At 57.2% G+C, this 20,775-nt stretch overlaps 10 protein-coding genes across 10 annotated transcripts; 8 read left to right on the forward strand and 2 right to left on the reverse strand.

Annotated features, from left to right (window-relative positions):
• Nucleotides 1–2,861: 2,861 nt before the first annotated feature.
• On the forward strand, nt 2,862–4,167 carry VTJ04DRAFT_7802 (uncharacterized protein; the record flags this gene model as incomplete). The annotated part of the gene is made up of 5 exons (XM_069366170.1): nt 2,862–2,883; nt 2,954–2,997; nt 3,066–3,243; nt 3,882–4,012; nt 4,066–4,167. 5 exons carry the CDS (start codon nt 2,862–2,864, stop codon nt 4,165–4,167), a joined length of 477 nt encoding a protein of 158 aa, XP_069217131.1.
• A 134-nt stretch (nt 4,168–4,301) lies between these two features.
• Nucleotides 4,302–6,152, forward strand: VTJ04DRAFT_7803 (uncharacterized protein; the record flags this gene model as incomplete). The annotated part of the gene is made up of 1 exon (XM_069366171.1): nt 4,302–6,152. One exon carries the CDS (start codon nt 4,302–4,304, stop codon nt 6,150–6,152), a length of 1,851 nt encoding a protein of 616 aa, XP_069217132.1.
• A 171-nt stretch (nt 6,153–6,323) lies between these two features.
• Nucleotides 6,324–6,932, forward strand: VTJ04DRAFT_7804 (uncharacterized protein; the record flags this gene model as incomplete). The annotated part of the gene is made up of 2 exons (XM_069366172.1): nt 6,324–6,467; nt 6,519–6,932. The coding sequence occupies 2 exons, from the start codon at nt 6,324–6,326 to the stop codon at nt 6,930–6,932; spliced, it is 558 nt and encodes a 185-aa protein (XP_069217133.1).
• A 2,517-nt stretch (nt 6,933–9,449) lies between these two features.
• VTJ04DRAFT_7805 (uncharacterized protein) lies at nt 9,450–10,949 on the forward strand (the record flags this gene model as incomplete). Its single annotated transcript, XM_069366173.1, has 1 exon — nt 9,450–10,949. The coding sequence occupies one exon, from the start codon at nt 9,450–9,452 to the stop codon at nt 10,947–10,949; it is 1,500 nt and encodes a 499-aa protein (XP_069217134.1).
• Nucleotides 10,950–11,042: 93 nt separating this feature from the next.
• Nucleotides 11,043–12,788, forward strand: VTJ04DRAFT_7806 (uncharacterized protein; the record flags this gene model as incomplete). Its single annotated transcript, XM_069366174.1, has 3 exons — nt 11,043–11,249; nt 12,320–12,562; nt 12,621–12,788. The coding sequence occupies 3 exons, from the start codon at nt 11,043–11,045 to the stop codon at nt 12,786–12,788; spliced, it is 618 nt and encodes a 205-aa protein (XP_069217135.1).
• Nucleotides 12,789–12,902: 114 nt separating this feature from the next.
• On the forward strand, nt 12,903–14,509 carry VTJ04DRAFT_7807 (uncharacterized protein; the record flags this gene model as incomplete). Its single annotated transcript, XM_069366175.1, has 2 exons — nt 12,903–13,152; nt 13,215–14,509. The coding sequence occupies 2 exons, from the start codon at nt 12,903–12,905 to the stop codon at nt 14,507–14,509; spliced, it is 1,545 nt and encodes a 514-aa protein (XP_069217136.1).
• A 184-nt stretch (nt 14,510–14,693) lies between these two features.
• Nucleotides 14,694–15,002, reverse strand: VTJ04DRAFT_7808 (uncharacterized protein; the record flags this gene model as incomplete). The annotated part of the gene is made up of 2 exons (XM_069366176.1): nt 14,694–14,905; nt 14,951–15,002. 2 exons carry the CDS (start codon nt 15,000–15,002, stop codon nt 14,694–14,696), a joined length of 264 nt encoding a protein of 87 aa, XP_069217137.1.
• Nucleotides 15,003–15,886: 884 nt separating this feature from the next.
• VTJ04DRAFT_7809 (uncharacterized protein) lies at nt 15,887–16,389 on the forward strand (the record flags this gene model as incomplete). The annotated part of the gene is made up of 2 exons (XM_069366177.1): nt 15,887–16,022; nt 16,100–16,389. The coding sequence occupies 2 exons, from the start codon at nt 15,887–15,889 to the stop codon at nt 16,387–16,389; spliced, it is 426 nt and encodes a 141-aa protein (XP_069217138.1).
• A 591-nt stretch (nt 16,390–16,980) lies between these two features.
• VTJ04DRAFT_7810 (uncharacterized protein) lies at nt 16,981–19,253 on the reverse strand (the record flags this gene model as incomplete). Its single annotated transcript, XM_069366179.1, has 6 exons — nt 16,981–17,233; nt 17,341–18,381; nt 18,447–18,674; nt 18,732–19,031; nt 19,082–19,156; nt 19,219–19,253. 6 exons carry the CDS (start codon nt 19,251–19,253, stop codon nt 16,981–16,983), a joined length of 1,932 nt encoding a protein of 643 aa, XP_069217139.1.
• Nucleotides 19,254–19,304: 51 nt separating this feature from the next.
• On the forward strand, nt 19,305–20,043 carry VTJ04DRAFT_7811 (uncharacterized protein; the record flags this gene model as incomplete). The annotated part of the gene is made up of 3 exons (XM_069366180.1): nt 19,305–19,316; nt 19,367–19,698; nt 19,749–20,043. The coding sequence occupies 3 exons, from the start codon at nt 19,305–19,307 to the stop codon at nt 20,041–20,043; spliced, it is 639 nt and encodes a 212-aa protein (XP_069217140.1).
• Nucleotides 20,044–20,775: the final 732 nt, after the last annotated feature.

Here is a 20,775-nt window from a genome sequence, read left to right on the forward strand (position 1 = left end):
AGGGTCGAAGTGGTGGTGAACGGAAGCTTGGCTTCACTCTCCTGGAGCCACATCCACGCTGGCGGTTCAAGATGCCTTCAGAGGACGACTGCCTGCTTACACGCCTCGAGCTCCCGCCTTGTGTTCGATTTCCCCCATTTTCGGTCAAGGCTTGTCCAACAGGACGGTAACGATCTCTCGGTAGTTCTCTGAGAACCCCTGTTGAGATACCCCCCTTCGACCTCCTTGTCGGCCATGTCACGGGACCAGAACTTGCGCCAGTTTTTGTGCAGCTTCCCCATCCCCGCTAATACTGCACAAACGGCACACTCCAATGAGACGACGGGGACGATGTCCACAAGTTCATGCACCGGATGCGGAGTGCTCATCTCTGCCCAGTGCCCTTCTCGGGTCGAGTCGGGCCCCTACTGGCCGCAGCGTCTCGGGGTTGACTCACACGCCCACCACACACACGCCGGCGGACGAGCTTGGCCGACCGGCGAGAGGGGGAGCGATCCGGCGGCCGGTTGAGAGCAAACTGCCGGCATCGCGTTTCGAACACGAACGCAACAAACGGCGCATGTCTGATGCGAACCAGTCGGAGGGTGGTCGTTGACCGGCGCGCATTGAGATGCAGTCGCACGCGCGTCTCGCCCCGCGACTGGAACAATCCCTTTGTTGTGGGCGAGACGCCCAATCATACGGGAGATCGCGCTCTGCAACAAATCCTGCTGGCGACGAAAGCAGCAACCCGGAGGGGCTGGTCCTGAAGGGGGGGCAAGAGATCTTGTTTCTGAGCAAGAGCAGAATAAGACTCAACGCCGTCGAGGAGGGTATAAGAGAGGAATCATTGGTCGTCCGGGGAACGACTCGAACAAGGCGCGAGGGCGTGACAGCGGCGGCGGGCATCAGAATGCCAAACAAAAGTTTCGCCGTCTTGCGACGACGGTTCACCTATGTTTCATGCCGCATGCCGCGACGCTGTTGAGATCATGTAAGCGGCATGCCCCAGAAAAGGAACATTCGATCGGCGCCCCAACGCGCTCCGCGACATCGCGCCGCATGAAATGATCTGCAGCCGGAGCGCCGGGTCGCTGGGGAGACGGACGGGAAAGGCGAAGCAGGCCATCAATGGGGTCATGATGCTGGGGTGATGGTGTCACCATCCCAACTATCGTCGTCGCCCTCACCAGCCGCTGCGGTTGTGGTGGTGCGCCACGGACGGATGGGAATCGGGGGCTTGGCCGTCGCGGCAATTTCAGCAAAAAAGAAATGTGCCCTTTTTTCCCACATGACGACCGTACGGCGACGACGGCGGCTCCAAGGTTACGTCGTCGGCTGCGACACGACAGCAAAGTGCTTTACCAGCAGCCATTGAGCAAAGACCGATCAAGCTGCAACGAGCAGGACTTTTCTTTAGGCTCGGCTCCATCCTACCTATCGGGCCGCTGCCCTATGAGGAACTCCCGTAAGACGGGTGCCGGCCTGCATGCAGCCAAGTCCGCATTCCAGAGAGCCCGACGGCTCCAATGACAAGCCGCACAAGCATCCACAAGACCTCGCGAGCATGATGCTGGCTGACTGACCTACTGAGTTACTGTCGCTTTGCCTGCACCGCCATACATACACATTTTGGGAGGAGAGAAGAAAAAGAAAAGAAAGAGTTGAACGGCTGTTTGCCTTGTTTTTTCGGCCCTTCCACAAGGCGTCGTTCGATGCTGCTGACAAGTCGCGCGGCTCAAAGCTCCCCCATCTCGCCATTGTCGACAAACACTCGAGGCGACCCGAAGGGGACCGCATTCGGGAGGTTTCCAGTCCGCAAAGGCAACCAAGGGCAGAAAATTCCCTCACACGCAAGGCAGAGAGGCAGAGAAGATCAAAGAAAAGAAAAATCTTTGCACTCGCTTCCCAACGGCCGGCTGCAGTAGGCCGGTGTAGATTGGATGGAGTTTGAGACCACCTCTCGCTTTGACGTCGTGCGCGGGCGAATTGGTACCCAAGGGCCAAGAGCGCTTCGAGGTCGGGCATGAAGGCGGCGGCGACGGAGGGGCGCAGCCAGAGGGGTCGCGTCTTGTGGAGGGGCTCGCTGCTTGGGCTCTGGGCTTCCCCAGTTCGACCCTGGTCCAGCTTCGCCGTGCAAAGACAGCAGCCGGAGCGTTTTTGGGATGCTGTGTTGCTGATGCTGATGTCGTTGCCGTTACGGCTGCTGTGCTTGCTCTGCTCTCCTCCAGACAATCACATTGCCTTGTCCCGATCCAGGTTCTCAATACCAGTCGGTCAAAGCAGCCCTGTCCTAGGCTGCGCCTAGCCGTTCGTTGAGGGCCAGCAACGTCATGACTGTGTCGCGAGATCCACTGCTTGAAGCCTTGCATAGCCAAACGTTCCCGGGCAGTCCGGACAGCGGTTCCAACAAGTCGCCAGCCGGCCTGGCGTTGAACGTTAGGCCCTAAAAAGTGAACATCTGAAGGCTTAGCCTCGCCGGTCATCAGAGCAGGGCGGAGGGAGGCACAGGTCTTGGATCGGCTTCCTTTGACCGTTAATGACACGCAGCCAAGCAGAAGGTTCTGAGCATTCCTCCGTTGGCCGTGTTTGCTGCTTCCATCGCTTGTCGACGGCTCATTACGGCCAAATCGGCCCAGTGTCGTCCGTTGATTGCTCGCTGCGATACAATCCCAAAGACAAGATCCTGTCTTCTGGATTCGGGATTCCCTGGCTTTCTAGTCCCCCTGTGTCCCACGTTGTTCATGTTCGGGGCAGGGTACAGGGTCCAGTGGACGCTGGTGTGGACGGTGATCGGTATTCCAGAGCTTCTTTTTCGGCTTCGATTGTTCCCCCCACCATCCACAAGATTACCCAAACAGCCCGACTTACACCGGTCGCCTATGGCAGCCGTAGACATCCCCAGTACGTACATACAAAAGGCGAGGCGAGAAAAGATCGTCGGCGCTGACTTGGCCTTGATGTTCGCTGTCAGAGGGCTGCCACCGAGGTTCAAGTGTTGCTTTTCTGAGCTTCAAGGTTAGCCGAGCTTTGTTGTGCTGCGGAGGTGTGGCATTCCCCTGGACTGATCCAATCGACGCCGGCAGACCAGCTCAGCCGACCCTCAGCCGCCTGCCGCCCCGCCGACCAGATCAGACAGCAAAGGGAGCCCTAACCCCACGATCTCGTCAGATCAATCAGTTTGTGCTCGTCGCGGCCACCGTCGTCGCCGTCGCCGTCGTGGTCTCATCACGTTGAATTTCTCCCTCGGTCTGTCAGGTCTCTGTAGGTGTGCGCCCCGTTTCCGAACGGTCCTAGCCCTTTGCTGTAAGTATCCACCGTCCTCGCCTGTTCCACTCGCCTGCACTGAGGGTGGGATGGCTGCTATTGTTGTCGCCCCTCGTTCAGGTCAGGTAGTTATCGATATTGGCCACTTCCATTTCCCAAATCCCAATGTCCTGGCGATCTGATGCATGGAACAATTCATGCCCTTTCCATTGCACCAAGTGAGAAAAATGGGAAGTCGGATCCTCGGGTGAATCCCGTCCCAAGCAACCCGAAAGCATGATCTGGCTGGGACTGGGCTGCTGCTGCCGTCTCAGATAATGCCTGTTTTGGCCGTCAAGCTCTTTCTGTTCCCCTCCCTCTCCCGAGCTCCCGTCGCGTCCCCCCTCCCCTCCCGTCCCCCATGCCTTCCTTCCTGGTGCAGGACACCAAGACCACACGAAGCGCACCTGCCTGCACACACTTTGCCTGGGCTGCGCGCAGGCCCCTGGGTTGTGGCCGTCGTCCCTTCCGTCCACTCATATCGCTCGCAACCCCCGCAGTGGAATAAAACTCGTCGCTGTCCCAGCCCACATTCCTCCCACCTTTTTTCGTCGAATGGAGCCTGACACCTCATCCCAATTATTTTGCCGCCCCAGTCCGGTCTGCTCGTTGTCATCCCAACTCCGCATCCACCTCACCCGCACCGCTGCCCAGCGTTTCCCTGCTGCCTCTCGTCACTGACGAACATTTTGTTCCTTCTTCACCTCAGCAGCGCCGGCTTGCTGTTGTCCGTCTTCGACCTGACGAGCATCGCCTTGCCTCGACGAGGACCTAGCTTAGACGCTTCCCCCCTCCCGGTTTGACTGTCACACCACGCCGCCCGCTGTCCTTGAGCGACGAGCCCATTTCAACCTCGCGTCATTGATGCCACCACCCCGCTGAGCTCGACCTCTCCCGGACCCGACATCTTTTTGCGCGCACTCGAGACGCCGCCGTCTCTGCTATTCCGAGATAACTTTTTCTGTCTCGCTCGTTTTGCGCAATCAGCGTATCCGCGGGCGTAAGCTCGTGCCGCCATGTCAAGGCGTGAACGGTCAATAGTTGCGTCCGTAGAAGACGCAGACGACGACGGCGAAACCATTGAGGGTACCCGTCGCTACGCATCATCATCGGTCGCTCCCGACAGCCCCGCCAAAGAGCAACCCAATACAAGCCGCGCGAGGAAGGAAAAGACAAGGAAAGGCTCTTCCTCACCCATCACGACCAGCGTCGTCACCGATTCAGACTCGACGGTTCATCCACGACGAGACCCTCACAAGAAATCGAGCAGAGAGCGCTCCCAATCCGTCTCACGAAAAGCGCTCATGCAGACCTCGCGGGCTGTCAAGCACACCAAGACCGCCAGCCTTCCGCAAGAGGACGACGCATCCTTCTACGGCATCGGCCCTTCCATGGCTCCCGCACTCGGCTTGGGCCGCCCTCGGGCCCAAACCACGAGGCCGCAGAGTTACTATCCGCCACCCGCCCAGTCGAGCAGAGGCTTCTTTCCTCCTAGTCAACCACCACCCCCTGTTTCGGGCTTTCCGCCTCCGGCTACCCCGCCGACAGGCGGCTGGATGGGACCCCCGCTGCCGCCGCCAGGCCCGCCGGGACCCCCGCTACCCTTCGGTGCGCCGCCGCCGCCGCCGCCCCCACATCCCATGGTCCCGCCCCACCCCCCGCCGCTGTCGGACTCGTTCAGTCGGCCGCTGGAGAGCCGCTTTGGTGGTGGCGCTCGGCCCCAGTCGTCCATCGGATTCCGGCCGCCACCACCCCGTGCCCTCGAGTACGATGACCCATACTCCGAGCCCATTGACAAGTTTGACAAGTCGCTCGCCCGACGGCCGTCGCGAAGCCACAAACCGTCCAAGAATGACGACGACCGGAGGGTGATGCCGCCGCCACGGCGGCCCTCGTCTGCCCGTCCTCCGTCCAGCAACCCCTTCCGGCCGCCCGCATCGCAAGCGCCCGTTTTGAGGCGGAGGCCCGATCTGGATGAGCATGATCCCGATGAGGATCCCTTGTTTGGCGATCTCTCTCCAGGTCCACCGGCCGAGTACAATTTCCACGGATCCCTCGCTTATCGCGGCCCAAGGCAGAGCTTTGGTGCCGCCGATCTGTACGATCCCCCCGAGTACTACACCGAAGTTGCCGGGAGGAACCGGCGCAACTCTTTCTACCTTGGCACGTCAGCTTCGTCAGGAAGCGCCTACGAGGACAAGATACGCCAGGCCACCCATTACCAGCACAACGTGGAAGGTGGGCAGACGGTCCCGTTGACGGCCGAGATGCTCCGCAAAGCTGGGCGTGGCGGTGGCAGCAGCCGATCCACGAGGAGCTCGGGTAGCCATGACGAAAGCGATTACCGCCAGTCGGCGACAACACGGACGACCGCTCCCGACGAAGACACTACCGTGCGCATCATGGGCAGCGCGGTGCTCAAGGTCGGGAACATGGAAATGCACTGCCAAGACGGCGTCGAGATCAACGTCTCGTCACGAAGCGGCGGTAACGGCGACCGCGGCGACCGCGGCGGCGGGGCAGATCTCCGTGCTGCAGGCAGCGATCGCGCCTCGAGCTTCGTCGACGACGACCGCCGGACCCGTGTCGATCTTCCCTCCTCGCGTGCCCGCGCTCAGTCTCGCGCAAAGTCCCGCCCGCGGTCCTTCTCGAGGCCGTTGTCCAAGTACGACATGGCGGTGCCACCGCCCCCGCAGGCATCGAGGTACGACGTCGGCGCCAGATACGAAGCGACGTCCCCGACTGAGTACGACTACCCACCCTTTGGCCGTTCGTCGCATCCCCCGCCTCCGCCGGCCTACCCCGAGTACCCGCAGATTTCATCATCGTTCTCGTCCCGCTACGACTTCTATGATGACCGGCTGTAACCTCGGCTGGCCTTGTGGGAGGCGACATATGGGAATGGTCCTGTACGAGGAGGTGTAGGTATGTGTTGTGCGGGCCACAAGTACACAACGACAGACAACATCGGCCCCGGTTGGCGAATGACGATGACTACTTTCGATGACGTGTGACATGACCGGAAAAGCATTGGTTGGATGAAGGATGGGTTGGGTCATGATGAATCGGGGCCGGATACCCGCACAACAGGACATGGGTGCTTCAAAAAAGAAACATGGGCGGTTTTTGTGTTTGACGGATTGATGATGATGACGACGATGTTGGATAATTCTTTTCTTCATGTGGCATAACGGCCGGCAATTTTGTTGTTTTCTGTTCATTTCATTGTTCAGTTGGCTTTTTTGGCGGTATCTGATATGATGTTGGGTAGCGAGCGCTGGCTTATTTGTTGTTTCATGTCTTTTCTCTTCTTGATGTCTGCTGCCGCCCTCTCGGCTGGCGGCGACGTTTTTGGTTTTGACTGGGGGTTGGGCGGCCTTTGTTTCTTATACCACTTCTGTTGTTATTTCTTGTCATGTCGATTACATTTCGTTTTGGTTCCGAGTTGGATAGGAGGAATGGCATCGGGTTCCCTTCACTCCTTTTTATACGGGGCCTTCTTATCACTTTCCTTCACTATTTTCCTCGTGTCCGGTCGTATTTCGGAGGGACTGACACTGGTGGTGGCTTTTGTTTTGTGTCCTTCCTTTCTTTTCTCCTTTGATCTTGTCACCAAGTCCAAGCCATATCGAGATTGCTTTTTTTGAGATTGTTGTTGTCGAGGCAAAAATGATTTTACTGTTATCTACCTATACCCACCCGGCCTGGCATGGAAAAGAAGGGATAGATGGACGACAAAAACAAGCAATGCGGCGGCCTTCTTGTAATGTTTGACATCCTATTTCCTTTTCCTGGTCAGATCATTAGCAGTTTTATTATTTGCTGATGGTCTTGAATTCTCAGGCGGTTGGCTATTGATTGCCTCGGTATCTGGTTCTTTCTCTTGTCAATGTAGCTGGACCTGCGTTACTTTCAACTACAGCTGTTGTCTTTAGAGGTTGTCTCTCCCTACCTTACTACCCTTCTGGATAATCACGACAATTAAGATTGATGCCACCTCACCATACACCATACGGTTTGGCGTCCGTTGTTGATCTTTTCCCTGGAGTGGTACGGGTAATGCGCGATGAAGAAATGAAGGATTCGTCGCAAGACACAGGGGCCACGTCATTAATGCCACGACGTCCACAACGGCATTTTGTCCTCCGTAAGGACTGGTCTACCTGCCGTCCTCCCCAATGGCGGCGGTGGTATGTCCACTGACGGCCTGGACTCGAGAGTCGAGTTGGCTGGACGTCAGCTGGTCTGGCCGAAACCTTGCAGGTTATGTTTCGTCTGTCCTCACACAGACACATCTCGCCCACCACCACATTGCGGTCAGTCAAGTCATCTTAGTTGCTGGTGGAGAGGTCACGTGGGAATTGTGTTGCAGAGGTCGGTCTAGATGTTGTACAGAGGTACGCAGCTTGCCTGCTGTTTTCTTGCGATTGCCGTTGCGAACGTTCACCTGGCAGGGGTCCGTCCTAAACTCCTTTTGTCGGTTCATCCCATGCCCTCGGACGCTAACACGTGTACAAGTCCATTCCTACTCGAGTACTTTGCGCAGCGAACATACGACATCACTAGTACGGACTGCGAGTACCGACGGAGGGGGAGTCAACGCGGGGTTTCGGGTATGACACGAGTCTAGGCAGGGGACGAATCCAGTCGATGCTGCCTAGGTTCTCGTACACCTTTCTACTCATACAGGGAGCAATTCGTAGGCAGTCATGTTTTTCTTCAGCTGGCGCAAGGAGATGGATTGATCATGTCACATCGCCTCCGGCAGGTGTCTGCTCGGTGTGGACTGGGCTGGTCGGACTTTGGACGGTCTGACCTCTCTCTGCCTGCCGACCTGAGGTGGGGGTTCTATTCGATGTTCCGGACACCGGAGGAGCTCCCGCAGCAAATATACGGAGGCAGATGGACTGAGGATAGTTCCAGAGGCACTCGGAATGAGGAATGGATGAAGTGACTGCCTGACCGCCTTGGCTTCGCCTACCTTCTGCCTGTTTCGTGACAAGCATGACAAGAGATTGAAGTTTCTTGTGAGATGCGACAATCAAATTGCGGGGATTGACCCCGTAACTACATCACCATCAGCATGTTCCAAAAGGATTAGCTTCGCAATGCAATTCTTTGCTCCTCTCTTTCCTTAGGTCGGTTCGTTTTGGCTTATTATTATGGTGGGCAATTAATTTGTACGGATGCCGGAGACGGCAGTCGAGGTGAGTTTCGAGCCGTGTGTGGCGTTCTGGACGGGGATGGTGCACTCTGCTGGTTTGGGACAATTGATCCATCCCATTCATCCTGTGCATTCCATCCATGCGGAGGTCGAAGGTTGGGTGTTGCATCATCGGTTTTGGGGGATGTCGGGGCAGTTAAAAGGGGGGAATGGGATTGGGGAAGCATCCTTATGCCTGAGCCCTGGAGGCGGGCAGGTGATATGAAGATGGAGGATTGGAGGTGAGGTTCCCGTCATCGGGTCATGGAAATAGAGTACGGAGCAATGTGCCTGGCTTCTAGAACGTGCCGGGCTTGAACAAGCCGGATGCTGAAACAGCCGGAGATGGGAGGCATTGATTCTCGGAGCGGATCGGGGCTTGGCGGACCGCTGCGGGGCACTCGACGGTGATTGGACGGGCCCGCTTGGCCGGGAGGTTGCTGGGGCAGCGCCGACTTGTTTACTTTGACGCACCCAGGCTTGCATCCCACGTCGAAGCAGCTTGTCGTGGTTGGTTCCGTTGCAAGCTGAGAGTTGTGGATGCGTTGCAACGAGATTTGGGCCAACAAGGCCATTTGCGACCCCAATTGGATGTTTGGCTGTCCAGGCCTGGCATTGTGACTGGCTGCAGCCACCTCTCGCCCAGCCTTCCCAATCTTGGTGCATCCCCAGCCTCCCGGTTTCTGGGTTAACCGGGGCCAACGACAACACACCTCCCGCACACCTCACATCCCACCGCCTTTGCTTCCATTCCACAACCAAACAACCTGCGAGCGATTGAGGACGACAATTCGAAACGGGACTTTTTTGTCAAGTGTTTTTTCGAGTCACTTTCTTATTCGACTTGTTGCATCTCTAACCACTTGCATCGACGACACCTCTTTTTTTGACCCCGCTTGGCTGGGTCTCCAGCTAAAGCCGGCCAGCAAAGTCGAGGTTTTCGACAACAACCCACCTCAACATGGCGCCCGCCATCATCAACACCCTTCTCGGGCGGTCGGTCGAGGACGCCGCCCTCGGCCCGCTCGAAGTAAGCAAGGTCCTCTTCGCCCGGGATGATTCCAAGAACACCGAGTTCCATGATCCCTCCGAGGGCATCATCCGCCCGCAAGACATCAACAACAACGCCGTGTTTGCCATCTTCGGCATCATTGGCGCAGCGTTCGTCCTCGTCGGCATTTGGTTCTTCTTCTGGGCCAAGAACGGCGGCTTCTACTTTAAGAAAACAGATTGGGATGACTACACCTCGACCGTTCTTCGCCGCAAGGGTCCCAACGGCACCATCTATTCCGACGCCACCCCGAGCACCATTCTCGGTGGTGGCAGCGTGTACAAGGATGTCGAAGATGGCACTACTACGGTGACCGGCGACGACGCCACCACTGTCGTCAGCGGGACTACGGGCATCACGGGTGGCGTGTCGGACATCTCTGGCCGCGAACGGAGACGCAAGCGGCGCGAGCAAAAGGAGCGCGAGAAGGAACGCCGCCGCGAGGAGAGGGCCCGCGAGAAGGACGAGAAGCGGTCACGCAAGTCGCGGCGCAAGGTCGAGGACGGCATGGTCATCGACGAAGAGGCGGCGGCGCAGGCCGAGGAAGAGCTCCGTGAGTACCGCCACGAGAAGCCCGCCCGCGTCGGCGGCATCAACAGCGAGGCCGAAGGCTCGACCTGGGACGGCTCCACCAACCCGACCTGGTCCACCATGAGCCCGAGCACCCACGGCACCGAAGAGACCGGCAGCACCGTCACCGACGACCTGCTCAGCCACCGCCAGCGCACGCCCACCACAACCCCGACCAAGAACAAGGACGCCAACGCCGGCCGCATCCGCAAGGTCTACTCGACGGCCGAGAAGCGGGATGCCCGCGAGGCCGAGCGCCTGCGTGCCGAAGCCCGCCGCCTGGCAGAGAAGGGCCGGGCCGCGGTGCGCCAAAACAAGAACGACAGCAGCAGCAACAACCCCGAAATGAGCGAGGTCTCTTCGGGCGCCGTTGCCCTCCGCCGCGACTTCAGCTTCGTCCGGGGCGCCGAGGAGCGCGTGGCGCTCCGCCGCATCGACGAGCTCCCGGCCCCCGCCGAATCCGTCGTCTCGGAAGGCACCGAAGTCACCGCCACCACCTCGTCCACGGCCGACAACGAGCGCAACCGCGCCCGCGAGTCCCGGCGGCACTCGCGCAGCCGCTCGCGGCACTACTCGCACCACCAGAGCAGGCACAGCCGCGAGGTGCCCAGCTCGTGGACTGAGAGCGAGGTCGGCACCAGCGTCGTGTCGGGCAGCACGGAGGATGAGGTCGGCACCAAGGTGTACACGCACCCGCACCACATCCCGACGGGCGCGGAGTCGTCGATTGCGCCGGATGATTCAATCTCGAATTATGTGGAGAATAAGAGGAATCGGAGGGCGTCGAGGAGGGAGAGGGAGAGGGACAGGGAGAGGGACAGGGAGAGGGCTAGGGCTTGAGTGATGAGGGAACGAAGCGGTGAGTGGATGGCGATGAATGAGATGATGATGATGAGAGGTTGGGCAATGTGATGATGACATGGCATGGAATGAATGGACTTGGGAACGCAGGTCATGAAGGTATGTAAGGACGGTTCAGCGTTTGGAGTGGTGATGGGAACTCGGTTTCTTTGGCATGACAACACATGTAGAGTATATGAGTTTGGGACATGTATGTACTTCCTTTATGTCGGTAGTATGACGGTATGCAGAACAGGCGTGGGAGGATGTTTCGAGTCAATATACCTGCACTTCTCCTTTGTCAACTCGCATTTTGCCAATGAATCATGAGGGAATTGGATTTGTGGCTCTGGAATAAGTGAAAGCATGCATACATCGGCGATGCTCCCTTCGATTCACCCGTCGTGCCTCGAGGTGAAGGATGGGGATTGGCACGATGCTCGGCGCATGAATTGCACAGTACGGAGTAAAGAGGGCCAGGCATTTAAATAGGTGCAGAACACAAAAGTAAGCGCTTACACAGCAGTGATATCTCCTAGCACTACTCCGGAGTGGTGCTGCTCTGAAACCGTTCAGCCCCCATCCCGGAGTCAGTCTGGTGAAACACCAAGCCGCCCTCAAGCGCCCAAGACGCTGACAAGCCGGGCCGGGACATGAAAGTGTTCAGGGCAAGCCATCCGGATGCGGCTGATTCAGCTGAGACAATTGGATATCGTGTGCAGAGGCTCAGAGACATGGCCTCTGCTTGGTCTCTTCACAATCCATTGTGCACAATCTGACTCCATCAAGAAGATCATCTTGAGGTGGAAGCGATGTGTTCCAGATTGCAACTCTCCTGCATTCGGATGCCTGAGACTCGGGCAGATCGCCAACTTGCGAGGCGGGTTGCCAGGAAAGCCCCACAGTGGACCCAACCTCCGCTCTGCTGATTCAGGCGTCATTTGCGCTGAGACCAGCCCGGTAAAGCCCGTCAGGTTTCCCAAGACCGTGGATGCCGCCACTGCCAAGCGTTAGTGCTGCATCAGGCTGCCACTTTTTATCCAAGCATTCGCTGTTAGCGGCGCATCGGCAACGGCTGAGGGCGGGTCTTGGCCTGTCATTTTCGCTGGATTCAGGTGTTCGCTCGCTGTTGTCGGGTCTGTCTCAGGCTTGACTTCCAAGGTCTGGCCGCTGCATCCATCTTCCGTTGTCTTCTCTTCCAACCCTCCGTCCCATCTCTCATCTCTCCTCGTTCCGTCACTATCTCGATCGTTCCACCATTCCCTTTTTCCTAGCCCTCGATTCGTCTGTTTTCTTTTGTGTCCTGTCTGCTTCCTTTGCTTTTTCTTCCTCCTTCCAGGTCGGCGTTACATTCAACATCTCATCCTCAGATCCAAGCGGGCGGCGCCTCTGCCGTTGCGGGGATTCCATCTCTCCGGCCTCGTCGTCATCCACCTCTCGATTTCCTTGGCGGGCGTGTTGGCTCCCCGCCGGCCTGCCACACCCGACACACACGCTTTCACTGCTGTTCCGTCACTCTCGATCCCTCCCACCTGACATGCGCTCCGCGCACAGGGACCTGCAGCCTCTGTCCCACAGCACCTGACGACGACGACCTACGCAACTGTTGTCGCGTTTTCTCCGCCGCCCCCGAAACTATCATCCAACCTGTCTCGTGAAAACACATTGTAGCTGTCGCCGTCGTTGCCGTCGCCACTTATCTTTCGAGACCGCACGCGGAGAGATAGCTGGACCCGACCCCCCACTCGACATTCCAATCTCGTTGTTTCCAGCGACTCCTACACATCAACCCAACGGTCGAGCTACAAACCACGGCACACTGATATCAACATCCTCTAGAGATCGTTGCCAGGCACCCGCTGCCTAGCAGCGCCTCTCCTTTACCGACGCGTCGATTCTAGCAACGACAACCACCACCCTCTGGCCATCGGCTAGCGATAACGTTTCTCTAAGATGGCCAACTACGGCCCGAGCCTGAATGGCGTCGTCATCGGGCTCCTGTCGTCCTTCGGGTCGGCAGTGCTAATTATCATTATTTTCCTTGCTTTCTACTTCATCAAGAACACGGCCCCAGGGCGTATCTTCCTCGACCGCATCGGCCGGCCCGGCGAGTTCGATGATGAGCAACAATTTCTTCGCGAGGAGGCTGAAGCCCTCGAGACGATGGATGACATGCAACGGGCCGAGTATTTGAGGGCAAAAGGTATGTAGCCTCCTTATCTATCGATGAAGCCAGTCGTACCGGCATGCTGACCCTTTCTCTAGCTTTTATCAACGCCAACCCTCCCGAGTCCGTGCAGACCGATATATCGCTGTCTCAGTACCTGGCGATCCAGGAGAAGGGCGTGTCGGCCTGGGAGTTCGAGCCTGAACTTGAGATCGCCAACTGCTTCGTCGAAGCCCGGACCGAGATCGAGTTCTTTGACTCCGAGTGCACCGTCATGAGCAACCTGCCCGTTCCGAAACAAAACGATGTGTATTACTGGGAGGCCAAGATCTATGAAAAGCCAGAAACCACGCTGCTCGCCATCGGCATGGCCACCAAGCCGTATCCGCTCTTCAGGTTACCGGGCTTCCACAAGCAGTCAGTTGCTTATTTCTCCAACGGCACCCGCCGCTATAACCAGCCGTTCAGTGCCACCCCGTATGGGCCGCAAATCATGCAGGGCGATGTTATCGGCGTCGGCTATCGTACAAGGACAGGGACCATTTTCTTCACGCGAAACGGCAAGAAGCTGGAGGATGTCGTGCATGGTGCCAAGTCGCCCAACTTCTTCCCTGCAATCGGCGCGAACGGGCCCTGCGTCGTCCACGTCAACTTTGGTCAGGCCGGCTTCGTCTTCATCGAGGCCAACGTCAAGAAATGGGGTCTCGCTCCCATGACGGGTTCCCTGGCGCCGCCGCCGCCGTACGGTGCCGAGGCCGACACGGTTCTCCTCGCAACCGGATCTAAGGACGGTTTCGTGAGCTCGTCTCGCCGCCACCAGTACAGCCAGTCGGCTCAGTTGTCCCGGCAAGGCGCTGGCCTGTCGGGCGCTGCCTCTCATTCACGCTCCATCTCGGGTAACTTCCGCCTTCTGTCTCCTACTAGCCCCGGTCCCGCCCGCAGCCCTACGGATATCTCCCTCGCGCAGTTTGTACCGGCGGATGAGGCCGGCGAGCCCAGCAGCAGCGCCGCCGCGCTCGTCCAGCCCAACTTCCACGGCCAGAACCCCCCTCCGGCATATATCGGCCTGGGTTTACCACCAGAGCTCGAGAACCGCCCGCCGCCCGAGTACACCAGCCCGGAACATTCGGACGCCGAGGACGAGTCCAACAATGCCAGGCGCAGCAGCTCGGATAGTGAGAACGCTCCTCTCATCCGTTTGACTCGCAGCCGGGGAACTTCGAATGCAACGACCCGCGGCAGCAATAACGCGCAGCCCCACGGTCCTCCCAGCCCTCCCATCCCAACCTACCAGGACGCTATTCGCCAGGGAGCGGGCAGGACCAGGAGTGATAGCAGCAGGAGCAGGCACAGTTCTGGTAGCGCCGCGGCCGGGAGCAGCAGTACCCGGTGACATACCCAAGGGTCGAAGCATGGGTGTGGTGTGATGTGGTGCGTGAGTAGTAGGAGAAAGACTGGATACCCTGTCGATGATCAACTAGATTTTCTTTTTCGTTTATAGTCTTCAATCTGGCTGGCTGGCTAGCTGGCGAAGCGTGGGAAGGAAAGGAACTTGGGAAGGGACCTGAACGGCGTTGCTACGGGATGAGCGGTTGTGCGGACGGGTGAAATTCAGGAGTGGAGTCAAGAACAACGGAGCACGGGAACACGGCTGGGAACCATTTTATATACCCCTCGGGAAATTTCTTTTTTTTGTCGTCATAGGCTGTCTTTTCCTTTTCCTTTTTTCGGTGTCGTTGTGTTTCTCTTTTCTGGAGCTCTCTGGGACGTGAATAGGAGCGAGCATGTTCTCAAGCTGGGTGGTTATGGTGTTTCTGTTGCTTTCTGTTTCTACGGGAGGTGAGCGTCATCGTCATGGTCATCGTTGTTGTCGCTATCATCAGCATAGGGAGGGAATACTTAGATGTTGGTTCAAAATACTTACACTCAAACTTCGGTACCTGAAGCAAGAGCTCAAAAAGTTCCTCTTGAATTTGAACTGTTCATGAGATTGAGTGTGGGAGTGAGTCGGTGATCTGTGATAACTCTGAGACCTAAACAATACTCGTAGATGGCTGCCGGTAGTTACGGTAATGGAGAACTGGACGATGTTTGTTTGTCCATACTCTGTTAAGAGTCTTGGAATGTGTCTACATCTCAAGGAAGTAAATACTCGCGGCGTTCATCAGGAACCTAACTAGGTAGGTAGGTAGGTAGCCTTTGTTAGGACGTCTATCTGAGCTACGGAGGATGTAATGTGTGTTCCAGTCCCTAAGGGCATCTACCGATATGTATGTTGTACACGCTACACCGCAGGACAACCGGTTCAGAGAGAGAACGATGTATGTACTCTGACGGGTGTTTACGTCCTTGATCTCACTATTAAGTCTTCCATGTTCCCATCCGACCTGTGCCGCAATTTACATGAACATTCATGAGGCGGGGACGGGGAAGGGTGTTGGCTTCTGCCCTCTGCCAACATTGTCCTGAGAAATTCAAGTGTGACAATGATTAGATCGAACATCTGCGTCTTTTTCAAGACACTTAAGTCTCCAAAGAAATTGGCAGTGTGCTCAAAGGCTTGAAGTAGTCCCTTTGGCTCACGGATTAGGTATTCTCGAGAGCAACGGGGAAAACATAATCTTGCTAACGATTACTTCGCCTTATAATTTGACCAACTCAATTCCGAAGTCATAGGATCGATACCAAGTCGACACCAAAGCCCAAAATTTATGCACGGGATGACCGTCAACAAAACAATAACGTAAGATGGCAAATTCCTTGGTCATCGATGACCAACATCAATTGTCCTTTCGGCGTGGTCACCGAGATGGGAGCAGCAGCCCGAGGGACGACAGTCGCTGGGCGACGATCGTCTGTGGGACAGTGGCCAAGACAACTACAGCAAGCAGAAAAGGCTAAGAATTGTTCAGAGACTTTTGCTCTTCTCATTCACACTGAATTACTTTGAACCTGCAACACATTATATCTCCGACCCGAGGAGGCCTACCAAAGACTTTCGGCTCTGAAAGCTCTCCATTTTCGCCGCAAAGTATTACTTCCTCCGCCACGCCCGCTATATATCCCTTTCCTCCTTTTTGCTATACCAACACACCGAGGCATGCGGCAGCGTCGAGCAGAAAAGCAGATACAAGAAGCAAAACCAACAAAACGCCGCCCAATGCAAATCCAAATCCACCAACAGATTACAAAGATTATCGAAGTCCTCGATGGGAGACAGCACCTTATCCAAAATCCAAACCAACCAACCAACCAAAAAAGTCAAAAAATTAACCTAAACAACAGCCGCTATGCAGTTGGGTATCGTGATCATCCAGTGATGTGTATATATCCGTAAGGAGCGAATTCTATGCCGGCCTTCAATGCCTTCATAATACAGTAATGTCGTCAAAGGAGTGTGTGTGTCTATGCTGATGCTGAAAGGAGCGTCTATGTTGGGTATCTCTGAACCGATCCGCGCGGTGAAAAATGCTGCTGAAGGAAAGTCTATAGTTTGATCCAGCGGGGCGGACCTGCCGGTGTCCGATGCGTCGAGCAAAAAGGAGTGTCGTCTAGTTGGGTATCATCGATGTTGACAAAGGAGCGTCGTTGCAAAAATGCAGAAATGTCGCGATTATTATGTATCTTCGTCGCAGACGAAAAGGAGTGTATCACGGACCGCGCCGATTCCGTGGAAATGCCTGCGGGCGAGCCGAGTATTAGGTGCCGTACGAGGGCGTGTGGTGTGACCGATCGTCGAAGGAGGGTGATGTACAATTGCGTCTGTGTTGAGGCGAAGAGAATCGACAGACAACGCGGTTGCTCGTCGAGCGAAATGGAAAAAAACGAACAAAACCAAAAAAAACAAGGCCCCAGGTTGCCGACCTAAGCGCTGCCGCCCGCCTTCTTGTCTTGGGGGTTGGGGCCCGCCGAGAACATGGAAGCGTTGACGTGAACGACGTCCTCATCTTGGGTCGCCAGCGAGACGAACTGGGAGCTGGGCGACTCAGGGATCGGGAGCAGGTGGTGCTCGGGACCCAGGAAGGGCGACGGCGCGAAGGTACGTTGCCGAGATGACAGCCATGAATGGAGGTCCTCAGGAGGCGGGTAGTCCGGAGTCGTGCTCAGATACGAAGGCCTGGTCCGTCACTGTTAATCATTGCTTGCGCTCGCGGAGGTGGCTAGCGGCCCTGGTGGTGGTGCAATCCGCATCAGGTCCACACGGTCTGGATTGGAGGAACGAACCCGACGCCATACGAGTTGGAACCGCCGAGCATTGGCGAAGCGGCCGCATAGCCCATGCCGTAGGTGCCGTTATCCTCGGTATCGCTGTACGCGAGAGGAGAAGCATCGCCAAAGTCACCAAAGCTGCTCGAGGCCGGGCTGTAGGCACCATACGAGGGGCTGGGGATGCTGAGGTAGTGCGGGTTGATGTACGGCGACGATACCTGGAGCGGGCTGATGGCGCTGTTCGGGCCGGCCTCGGGAATGACGGACAGGTCTTCGGTGCTGTAGCTGAAGGCCAAGTTGTCGCCGTACGGCAGGTACTCGGACGACAAGTTGGCCTGGAGCATCAGCGGCGAGCCGTCGTTCATGCCGTAGAAGCTGGGCTGCTCGAATTGAGGGAACGAGGGCGTGCGAACGGGCTGGACCCAGCCCATGCGCGAGCGGAACTCGTTGACCGTCTCGATGGGGAACTCCATGAGGGCGAGCGGGGTCTGCAGGTCGCCATCCAGGACGCCCGAGTTGCGGATGGCGTACAGGCGGCGGGCGATCTGCTCGACCGGGCCGATGGTCATGCTGCCAAAGTAGGCGGCACCGATCTCGGGGAACAGACGCTCCATCAGCAGGGCGGCTGTGTAGTAGTGGGCAATGACAACCAGGGCGTTGGGCGAAGCGCCGTTCTTCTCCAGATGCTGGACGGGCATCCAGAACAGCCAAGCGCGCAGCGGCTTGAGGCGGTCGAACTGCTGGGCAACAGACAGCGACGAGGTGACCTTGCGAGAACCCTTCATGAAGGTGATGAGCTGAGTGACGGGCTTCGTGTCCTCGCGGTTCTTCTTGAGGAACGACTCGAGCTTCTGGAGCTGCTGCAGGGCGCGCTGGAAGGCCTCAAGGTCATCGGGCCGGGGCTCCTTGGGCCGATGGTCCGGAGTCGGCGACGACGGGGCCGTCGGGAACGTGCTGCTCTCGGCAATGAAGTTGCCAAACTCGGACTCATGCTTCCAGGGATCCATGGCCTCGATGACCGACAGAGTCCCCTGCATGAGTTGGGTCCAGCTCCGCCTGCGACGTTGGTTAGTTGCCTTTCTGGTAGATGCCGGTTACCTGCATGGTGCTATTGGGCTTACCAATCTGTGGCCTGCCACGAGAGGACGAGCGAGGCGGCGAGGATGGCGTCCGAAGTCTCACGGGAGAAGGTTCCGATGGCTTCCTGCAGGCCCTTGAGGGCGATGCCGCGGTGCTCATAGGCCATGTTCCCCACCGCCGGGCAGTTAGTCAGGTACGCCAGGTGCATGGCCGAGAAGGCGAGCAGCGAGTGCAAGACATAGCGGTGGGTCGCGCCGATCCTGAGGATACTGGAACGTTCGGGTTAGTAAGACCATCAACTTGCCTAGGGAGCGGGAGGTCCTTACGTGGGAATCTGCTGGGTCCACAGGGTGAAGTCGCCAGCATCCATCTCCTGCATCTGGTAGCTGATGGAGGCGACGTGGTGGATCAGACGAAGCTCCTCGACCGTCAGGGTCTCGGGGGCGGGCGCAGGGTAGATTCCCAGGCTGGGGAACGGGAACATGCCCGTGCGGCGCCACTGGTCGATGGTGGCCTCGATCTCGGGAGTCCACATAAGATCGGGCTTGTCGGGCGACCCAGCCCTGTCCTCGGGAACGGGAACATCATTGTACGGGCACCGGATCTTGTGCTTGGTGCAGTTGCGGCTGCTGCTGTCAGCACTTGAACTCATCCATGGCCCAGGACCAATACGTACCACTGAGGGAAGTTCTCATCGCAACGGATGTGGCGGCGCTTGCAAGTTTCGCATCCCTTGCGAGACTTGGTGTGGCTGGAAAAGCGTTAGTATCATAGACGAGAGTAGGCCAGGAGAGCGTCGCGTCTAAGACTCACCTCCGACGAGGAGGACCGCCACCAGGACCAGCCATTATTACAAATAAATACGATTAAAAACTGCAGCAAGGTTAGTTCTGAGGCCCATGCACGGAGGAGTCAAGAAAAAGGGGCAACCGACATAAAGTAAACACACGACGTGCCCAAGGGGCGGTGGCTAGCGAATGTGGAGGGGTTTGCGGAGAAAGGTGCGAGAGGTGCCAGAAGACACTACGCTGTGACGGCGACGATAGGACGCAAGGTGGTAGACTCGACGTGCAGCGATGCGAGGCCGGAGCCGATGTTCAAAAACGCTGCGTCACGGATGGATGGGTGGGCGATCAAATTGAGTCGAACAAAGCCGGGACAACGGCGGTGCAGAACCGACAGTCTCCTCGACAGTCCTTCTTGGTCCACGACTCGTCTCAACGGTTCCTTTTTGCGCTTTCGCGATCCTGGCTCTTTTCCCTTTTCCGCGTTCTTCCTCTTTTTTCCCAGACAGTAGCGATCGTGGCGTACTCCTTTGCGCTTCGAGAGAGATGAACAACAAGAAACCTAAGCGAGAGTGGGTGTAGCGAGCGATGTGGTGTCGAGGTATTAGGCCTGGCAAACAGACATCTGCTTCCTAGACGGGGGGCGAGGATGGCAGATGAACGGTGGGTGGCCGATGTTGTCTCTATACGCTCATCCCTGAAAAGCCGTGATGTGATAGCTGTCCGGACGATGAGCGATGGGAGGGTTTGGCGGGTGGTTTCGTTTCCGGTTTCTCTCCTCTCTCTCCAAGCACAAACAAATAAAAACAAGCGAATGACAGGAGTCGACGAGGACTTCCTAGGGGTTTGCTAAAAGCGAACGTGAGTGGTAAAGGGGGTTCAGCGAGCGAGCTGGGACGAGCGTTGATGATGTCTCCAAAAAGAACAGAAGAGAAGCGGGACGAGGGTGAGGGGGGAGGCTGCAAGTGTTAAATAACGGGCTGTGCGCTGAATGGTGGGATCACCAGGCCAGGGTGCACTGGCACTGGGTGGGATCGCACAGCTCCAGTGGAGAGTGTGTGCGCACTGGGGCAACTGAAGCAACGGGCGACCCGCCCGCCGCAGCTGCCGTCACCTCCGGGGCAGGGAAACCACGACGGGCCAAGAAAAGTGGTCCCCAGTTGACACGCGCCTGCCCTTCCATCCATGTGCCCATCCCCCACCTGGGCCGAATCAGGTTTAGGGCCGTGTGAGTGAAGAAAGACCAGGAAAGCTCGACAAGCAACCTGCTTCCACAGAGAGGCATTTGGCTCTGGCACAGCAGGAGTCGTGCAGGTTTGGGCCGTGGTTTTGCCGAATAGAATTCTGCCATGAAGGCAAGAACGTCCAGATACCCGACCTATTTTTGCATGTTTTTCTTTCTCTTGTTTTTCTTCTCCATTCGTGGTCGGACGGCATTCTGGGCATCAAGAAACAAAGACGATAGACTACAAGCGGATTGGCAGACGGACTGTGGCACAGCTTTGGGCTCGAGGGCAACTAAGGTAGCGACAGATGGAGCACCACTTCGGAGCCGGGCTCCAAACGGGATGCAACAAAGCCCTCG

This window comes from Mycothermus thermophilus, assembly GCF_041956435.1.
Source record: "Mycothermus thermophilus strain CBS 625.91 unplaced genomic scaffold VTJ04scaffold_5, whole genome shotgun sequence".
In the NCBI taxonomy this organism is placed as follows: domain Eukaryota; kingdom Fungi; phylum Ascomycota; class Sordariomycetes; order Sordariales; family Chaetomiaceae; genus Mycothermus; species Mycothermus thermophilus.